This window comes from Salmo salar, chromosome 03, assembly GCF_965601325.2.
Source record: "Salmo salar chromosome 03, fSalSal1, whole genome shotgun sequence".
NCBI lineage: Eukaryota > Metazoa > Chordata > Actinopteri > Salmoniformes > Salmonidae > Salmo > Salmo salar.
The window spans coordinates 49,638,792-49,647,626 of NC_138293.1; the positions used below are offsets into that span (position 1 = coordinate 49,638,792).

An 8,835-nucleotide genomic window follows, 5' to 3' on the forward strand; every position below is an offset into this window, starting at 1 on the left:
TTCCAGTTACTAGTCCCGCCCCCACCTTAAGGGCCCCAGGACCAGTGGAAGCAAAATAGCCCCATAACATCAAAAGATCCACCACCATATTTTACAGTAGGTATGGGGTTCTTTTCTGCATTCTCATTTCACCGCCAAACCCACCACTGGTGTGCGTGGCCAAAAAGCTCTATTTTCACCTCTGACCAAAGCAGCAGCTACAATCCAAATGCCATTTAGTAAACTCCAAGTGTTTACATTAGTTCACTGACATGAAAATAGGTATGCACATTTTTTTCAGCACACAATATAGCTCAGTATTTGATTTATATAATTTTTTTGCTTATCTTTATCAAGCGTGTCAATAATTTCAAACCCGACTGTAAATGGGAGAAAGAACAAGTTGTCAAACACTAACCGAAGATCAGTTGGGAGAATTACCATCTGGGTAAGCTGTCACAGAACAGAAACTTCTACCTGTAGTGTCTAAATGCCAGTGTAGCAAAGAGTGAAGTTCTTATATAGTCTCAGGACTGTCACTGGCTTCAGACTTAAATTCTTAGGGTCCTCCAGTTTATTGGATTATTCAAAACAACAGCCACCTCCAAGAAGCTGGGTGACATATCAGCATGATAGCAATGAGATTGAGGATTGCGGTGTGTTGTGATATGATAGAGAAAATGATACAAGAAAACAGGTTATTTCCACAGCAGCATGTAAACCTCAGCCATACACTTTAAATATTTAAGGGTACATTTACAAGTGATTGTTCTTTAAATAGTGGTCAGTTGCCATAATAGTCTCAAAATATCCCTTTAAAGCATCAACCCCCACACCAAATATTCACTCCAGCCTCTTTCACCACCCAACTAACAGTCTCACATTGATCTACGGAATGAACCATTGAAAATATATACTATTTAATTCCAGTGTAAGTTCAGTGTTCTTTCCTATTGGTTTTCAAGGTTAAAAAGTTAATCAGCGCACACAATCCAGTTTCAGAAGTCTTCTCTACGACACATCTAACGGAGTCTCCTCAGCTGAGAAGTTATGTCAGCGTTTGTTTTGTTTGGACGGCTTTCCTTCGAGCCGTCTGGCGCTCTCTTTTTCCCCGTTTCGTTTGAAGGAGGAATAGATTTAAGGGATTGGGAAGCCCTACGACGTCACATGACTAAGCTAGAGTGGGTGGAGCAGTAAGGAAGAAGAGGAACCAGTTAAAAAAGCATGATCTTTTACAAGGCAGAGAGAGCATGTGTAATGTATGTATTCCAGAGCCATACATCTGATAGAGACAATATGAGTGAGGGGAGGAAAGAAAGCGCAGGGGAGAGTGCAAGGGTACAAGGGAAGGGTGAGAGGAAAGTGAGAGTTCACTCCCTGTTCCTGGCTCATCGGTACACCAGGTGTGATATGGTTCCAGACTTAAAGTTGAGCTGATGGTTGGGGACAAAGGTGTGCTGGGGGTTTTTACGTGTGCACAAGTCTTTGCCGTACAGGCTCATGCACGAGTCACACGATACCTTGGAGCAGTTCACACAGGTGTGAGACGCACCCGGCTTGTTACAGAACCCGCACCGCGACCCCCCCAGACTTGCTCGGTCAGCATTGGCTACCATGGCTGACGCCACGGCAACCGACTTGCTGGGAAACAGCTTGGTGGCCATGAGGGGTTTCTCCACCATCTGGGGGTGGGGGTGGGTGTGCTGGTGGGTGAGGGGATGAGGGTGCATGTGGGGGTGAGGAGAGTGGGTGTTGGAGTATACTGACAGCTTCTCCTTGACGGGGAGGTAGCCATCCATGGGGCGGGGTGATTTGGGGGTTGGGTACTCCTGCAGGCCGCAACAGGGGGAGGGGTCGATGTCGTGACAGGCCGAGCACAGGATCATTTCACACCTAGGGCAGGCGGCCAGGCTGGAGCAGCCCAGGCCACAACCCTGACACTTCACCCCCAGAGAAGAGAGTCCGCCATGGGCTTTGAGTGCCCAGCCGTCCCTGGCATCCCAGGGCTCCCTGGATGAAGGTCTGGAAGGCGTCTGTCGACCTCCAACCCCAGGCCCACCTCTCTCTGTGTACAGATCAATCTCATCCAATGAGGAGAGGTGGTAGGAGGAGTAGGCATCAACCGAGGGCGGTGATTGGATAGGGAAGAAGTCAGCCAAGGGGCTGTAAGAAGGCGGGGCTGCCACAGAAAACATGGATGTGGAGGTGCTGGGCCTGATGATCTCATCCTTTATGTCCTCCTCTGCATCCACAAACAGAGGCTCCTTCCTCAGGCTCAGAGAGGCTTTCAGGACAGGCTTACTGGCTGTGTGCCAATGCCCCGCTCCATCCGTCACATCCACTGACTTGGACGGCCTTCCCCCTCTCCTCAGATGGTGAGGGTGACCTATGTCCACTGGTCGCACAGAGAGCCGGGCCATGTCAGCCCCGAGGCTGTCCCGCCGCCGAAGGACCTCGGCACAGCCGGCTGCGTCGTCCCGGCAGCCCCTCCGTTGCTCCAGGGCCTCCAACTCAGAAGCTGAGCCCCGGGCCAGAGCCACCACCTCCCCCAGGAGACGACACTCTGCCTGGGCCAGGAACAGCTCGAAGGCTAGCTGCCGGAGGTGGGCCGGGCCACCAGGGTGGTCCCGGACGTGGAACTGCAGCTCATGGTCACGGGAGTAGCCCATGGAACGCAGGAGGGAACGGAGATCGGCATCGCACAAGACAGCCTGAAGGTGGTAGACATACGGGCCCGTGAAGGTCTAGAAGGGGGAGACACAAAGGAGGACAATTATTAAGGATTGTTCCAGCAAATTCATTGAAATGCATACAATACAATGTTTAACCTCAGGGACCATATTAATAAACTACAACAATCCTGCCATCAGAACAGTCAGATGAGAGAAACACATCCATTCCAGAAGCTTTAGATGATGGTACGTACCTTGATGCAGCGGAACTCTTTCTTCCAGGGGAAGAGCAGCAGGTTGGTGCAGACCGTCTCCAGGGTGAGGAAGGCTCTCTCCAGGCCACGCAGACTGCAGCCTCTCAGGCAGCGCATGGCATTCTCCACCACCTCATAGAAACGCACCATGCGGAACCTCTGGCCCGGGTCTGGCTGGTAGGCCCCCAGCAGGGCCGTGGCCGTGGAGAGTAGGGCCTCGCTGCCCCTCTGTGAGGTGCCTCTCCCAGGGCCCGCCTTCCCCCCTCCGTCCTCCAGCCGCCTCTCCAGGCATGCCACGTACCTCCGGAACAGGTCCTCTTGCAGTTTAGCATCCATTGGCGGCGCAGCAGTGAACTGCTCAGCCGTGACACTCCTCTCTCATGCCAAGGACCGGGACGACACTCAGCAGCCCCTCTCTGCCGCCATCTCAGGACACACACAAATAGACTCCGCTGAGGATTTTGAGAAACGCACAAGAACACGCCTCTGGCCTCAATCAGGAAGCCGTCACCATTCTAAAGACAAAAGGGGGATTGGTAGTAGTATTGAACTTAACTGCTTCCTGGTTTAGGCTAATTAGGGTGGTTAGGCTTTTGCCTGTAAGACCACCCTCTGCTTTTGGGCATCTCTGGTTATTTTATTATCTGGCAGTCTGTGGGCTCTCCAGGGCAAATGTGGGAAATAAAACAAGGCCAGAGGGGGCTGGTGGTTCACAGTTGTGGTCCTGAGTTGCATCCGGAGCTCTAGCCTCTGCCCTGTCAAAAGTAGTGAATTCAAGGTCACCAGGCAGAGAAGGTCACGATCATGATGCTGTGCATTTTTTTAACAAACTCCAAGCTGCAACGACAAAGAGGGATATGCGGTAGGATATTGAACACACATATGCGCACTCCACACACACACACTTCACTGTGCCAATAACGATGACATATTGAGCTTGGGACACTTCCCTTCTTTCTCTGCATTCATCCAGCCATTGAAGAGAATGCAATGCTGACATCAGGTGATTCAGCAGCAGCCAGATCTGTTCCAAACATGCTAAATGGCCCATTGAAACAAAGGGGGAGCATCGATCTCAGTGTGTGTGATTGAGGGGATGGGAATATGTATCCTAGTGAGTGACACACCCCCTCCGTTACTGACACTAAATGTGCAGTGTGTAGCATGGATATGTTTTTCCCCACAGTGCACTAAATAGCTAGCTAACCATTTAGCCAAAAAACTGCACTCGCATCCACCTTGCATGAATGATCAACAAAAAAAGTAACAGCTCAAAATGCAGATGGCTACATGGTATGCTGATTCATGAATATAGCTAGCTCTGAAGTTACCCATTTTACCTGCATAAGTGTATTGATTTCAAAATAGAGAAATATAATTGACAATGTTTTACCATGCAGTAAATAAATTTTTTATACATCTCAAAATCTGCATTTCACAGCAATATCCTTTTGACATTCACATAAGGGTTTGCGTCAGTGTAAGGTTTGGCTAACTATAGGGCTGCAAATATGCTGGCAAATTCTAGGGCAATGAAGTTGAGTTGAGTTTTTCCCCCACCCCAAAAAAATAAATCCTTGCCAAAAATGAAAACACAAAGCAGACCAAACTCGTTTGTCCTGTAAAAAAACCTGCTGTATGTAAAATGTTGTGCGCTATAGCTTGGAAAATAAATAAATGTGACTCTGGATGACAAGATAATGATGTTTGTTTCCAACACTAGGGCTGTTTTCCTAAAGAAATTAAATCTGCTTTGTGTTGTTTCCTTCCCACGATACTAACTACTTTGACAATAATTGTATCATCCCGGCACTTGCTAATTCTGCAATTCCTTTCATCCAGATCGCTGTAAATAAAATTATCAAGATCGCTGTAAATAAAATTATCAACATGCAACAATTTCAAAATCGAAAGGCATAACTAAGCGATTGCTATATTTGAATTGAAAAGGGAATCAGCAAATCACTACTACTGCCCTGTTTCGTATTGGCCATCTACCGTAAACATTGTCCCACAAGGAGATGAGTTGATAAACGTCTCCTAACTGTTCTAATCTATCGACAGGTAGTGTTGTGCTTTGTTTTTAGAAGAGCGCAAATGGCACGCAGCAGCAGCGAGTTATCCTAGTTCCATTGATTCCCATACAGTCTTGACATGAGTGATTCATCTGAGTGAGCTATTGATTATAGTAGAACAACCTAATCAATTTCAGTCTGGAGTACAGCTTCGTAAATGTTACACTGCATGAGCAGTTTAAAGGTACTCATTTGGAAAAATACAAGTCATCTCAACACAGGTGTTTATAGTGGGTATTTTTTTATGCATTGGTCTTCAACATATCACAACATATTTCAGAATAATGATTATGAATTGGGACATTTAAAACCGTTGTTTCGACACTCACTGCTATAAATTATATTTAAAAAAAAATAACAGGAAGCAGCAACAGTATCATTTTCAACTTGTGTTCTAGGAATATAAAGGTATAATTATCTTTTGAAGTACTTTTACATGAAATCACTGAATGAACCCAAAAACGTGCTATGATTTATTGATTGATGATATTAGTGAAATCGTGAACATGTGTTTGACCTGGCTAAGCTAACCATGTGTGGCTATTTGGTGATCGAAATTGAAGGCATAGGACCGGCTGGGCAAGGGATAAACTTCTAGTATTCCGCTTAGCAAGCTAGCTAACTAGTTAGCATCTGAAAATACATAACCACCTGGGTTAGCATGCCAACTATGTTAGCATGCGTTATTCCCACCAGTTAACCACGACTAAAACGTTATTATACATCAAATTGAACAATAACGCCTTGCAACGTTAACAACAATGATCAGCTGGGTACGCAGTGAAAGTGTCATGTACAAGACGGAGTTAGCAAGCAGTGATACTAATTGACGTTAGCTTACTACTCTGGCTATAGTTAGATGTGTGATAAATTGAACAACGCGACACACATCAACGTTAACAATTATCAGCTGGGTACTCAATGAAATTGGCGTTTACAAGCCAGAGCTGGCAAGCTGTGATGCTAATGGGCGTTAGCCACAGTAGCTAACTAGCTAGTAAGTGTGTGTCTGTTTGATGGCATGGGCCCCCAGCCGCACAGCGAAGCTAGCGTGCGATGCAAACTCTTCACATATGTCCAGACAGTGGAGTCAAATGCATGTTTAATGTTCTGTTATTGTAAAACCTGTTTTATCAGAGAGAGAGAGACGCCACGAACATGCAGCACCTTACCTTTTCCGTTGTACTGCTGGAAATCCCCATCGCCTCACTGCGCAGGCTCCCGGTACTGACAGTTAATCAGTATCAGCTGGCGCACAGGCACTCTCCGGAGAGGGGCTTGGCCACGTTCAAGGACGCGCCTGCAGGGTCCACCGCAGAACAATCATTCACTCGGAATAAACACAGTTTCTTTGCTGATTGACAGGCAGCTGTGGTGAGGCTCGAGTTTAAAGTGAAGGGAGTACAGGGCTGTCTCTCGAGGAGGCAAAAAATACATTTAGGCTTGGAAAAGTTGAACATGTTCAGAAGGAGTTGGATAAAGGGGGATTGGAGGGAGGGAGAGAGGATGTTGAAAATACTGAGGGAGGCAGAGGATGGGTTTGAATCAGTTGAAACAAGCAATAACAAGGGAGGGGAAATATATCGAGGAAGATTGTTGTCAAGTTTGAACAGTGTGAGCCGGTGTGATGAGAACTAGAATAAGACGATACGAGCGCTTATTTAAGAGAGCGCTCCGTAAACCACGTCCCACTGGGCAGAGCTAGACAAGTTGGACTGGAACACGTTTTAAAACAATAAAAACACTAATTTTACAGTGGGTCCGCCATGGTTCTGTATAGCCTACGTATGCTAATATATTTCAGACCAGTGTATTGCAGTACATTTCGTCTTCGACTTGATTGGTAAAATATCTTTCAGTAGTCAACAGGGAAACAACGTGTCCCAGACAGTTCGCAATATAACATGCCAGAGGGAGTAACGTTTACTAGGCTACCTAAATTATTGGGATCATTGTTTTTGGAAACATCGAGCTTTTTGACAAAACAGACCATGGAACGCCTTTTCACACGAAGGTCCGCAGTCGGTCTGTGTAAATTATCCGATTATATTGGAGACAGGTTTATAGCAGTGAATGTCATCTATTAATGTACTCCTATAGTATTTCTAAGTAGAAGCCATATCAGCCAGGGAAACTAATTGTTCTCACTTTATGATAGAACATTCAGATTTGTCTGCCTGACTGTGGGTCTTTTTATTGAATTGTTAGGATTTTATTGTGATCACAAAAAATACATTTAACTCAAATAGAGTGGAATAAATTGTAACTGACAAGGTAAATGGTAACTGACAGCCTTAGGAAATCATTGGGGAAAGAACTCACACATCCAGTTTGAACAAATCTTTATTTGATTTGCTGTAATAGAGAGATAGGCAGTATAAAAGCATACATTCAATCTATCAATGTCTTCATTGTGTTTTAATTGAAAATTAAAGCATTGTCTTCCTTTATTCACCATTTCAATAAGGAAAGGGTAAAACCAGTATCAATGGCCAGCAGGCTCAGACAATATCCATAATGACTATAGAGAAAGTACTCGCACTTCAAGACCCAATGGACAGATGGCTTTTAATAAAGTCATATGGTAGGTAATGAAATCCAAGTTTCTGGGTGTGTGGGGAGTGGGTCAGGCACATCCAGGTCAGGCCAGGGTGTCCTCAGTCACAGTCCAAGAGACTCAGGCCCTCCGGAAGGGGAGAAAGACATAATATGAGGATTAGCATGGCTAAAACCATAGTACGCCATTAGAATTTAGAATTACTGGGGGTAGATCATAATTAATAGTGTTGCTGTGGACACTGGATAATCTGACTAACACACACAATCTAGAAGAAAAAGAAACGCACACCTAATTAAGGCGAGGTGCTGGCTTGCTGAGTAGAAAACTTGAAAATAAGGGAGAGCCGCACACTCTAGGAGCTCAGATGCAAAAATTTAATATCCAACGTTTCGACAGCCAAGCTGTCTTCATCAGGGTATCATCACAAACACTGCGAGATGACTCGTTTATATAGTGTCAGAAGACACACAGGTGTCTGTAATCATGGCCAAATGTGGCCTAATATCATTGGTTAACTCTGAAATATAAAAATGGCATACAAAGAACATACAAAAGAAGAAATGGATAGCATACGATCATAGATTCATTTTAGACTACACAAGCTTACAAACAATTACAATGGCAAAGTCACAAAAATGGCTTCAGATCCATTGGCGAAAATCTGATATCAACTTTGGAGGGGACAATTACATGACATTTTCTCAAGAGCAATTCCTGAGGGGGACACCAAAAGTAGTGCTGTAACACATAGCCTACATTGTAATATGGTAAATGTATATTGAGGAACCAAAGAAATAAGGTGTTTGCCGTACTCCTAACTACCGGTACCCAAAGCTACACAACTAATCACAACAGCAATACCATTGCCTTTAACAAATCTTAGTTCAGTCACCAGTTTGAGAGTGGGGGTATCCATGGCATTTTCCAATTATGTTCCTATTTTACAAGTAAAAAAAATGGAGAACCTTTCATAATGTTGCCAAACAAAGACTCAACAAACTTACCTGAGACTCCCTGTCTGCATATCTGTCCCCAACTCTGCTGTCTGTGTGCCATCTGTTGCCTGCTCTGCCTAATGACATCATTGTGAAACATTTCCATTAGAATTTCATTTCTTTCTTATTAACATTTTATCAACTAGTCTTTGAGATATTAGGCTACTAGGGTTCTTACTATGCGTTTTGGTGTATTGAAAAATACTCTGATGTCCGTCTTTTATTTTTCTGCCATTTTTCTACCTGGCTGGCTACACACACAGTGTGTAGGTTATTTACAGTAGGAGATGGGCTTCTATC

At 44.9% G+C, this 8,835-nt stretch overlaps 1 protein-coding gene across 2 annotated transcripts; it reads right to left on the reverse strand.

Annotated features, from left to right (window-relative positions):
• Positions 1–530: 530 nt before the first annotated feature.
• LOC106600626 (spermatogenesis-associated protein 2) lies at positions 531–6,258 on the reverse strand. Of its 2 annotated transcripts, none has more exons than XM_014192119.2 (3): positions 6,153–6,258; positions 2,906–3,742; positions 531–2,723 (listed from the first exon to the last, which is right to left on the reverse strand). In XM_014192119.2, the coding sequence occupies exons 2-3, from the start codon at positions 3,239–3,241 to the stop codon at positions 1,368–1,370; spliced, it is 1,692 nt and encodes a 563-aa protein (XP_014047594.1). In that variant the 5' UTR covers positions 3,242–3,742; positions 6,153–6,258; the 3' UTR covers positions 531–1,367. The 2 variants fall into 2 exon arrangements, with proteins under 2 accessions (XP_014047594.1, XP_014047595.1); XM_014192120.3 differs by having other exon boundaries at positions 2,906–3,331; positions 6,153–6,232.
• Between the last annotated feature and the right edge of the window lie 2,577 nt (positions 6,259–8,835).

Coding starts and splice junctions, on each gene's coding strand:
- LOC106600626 (XM_014192119.2), bottom strand. CDS start 3,241: ATGGATGCTAAACTGCAAGAGGACCTGTTCCGGAGGTACGTGGCATGC. Junction 2,724..2,905: donor AAGAGTTCCGCTGCATCAAG/GTACGTACCATC, acceptor TCCCCCTTCTAG/ACCTTCACGGGCCCGTATGT.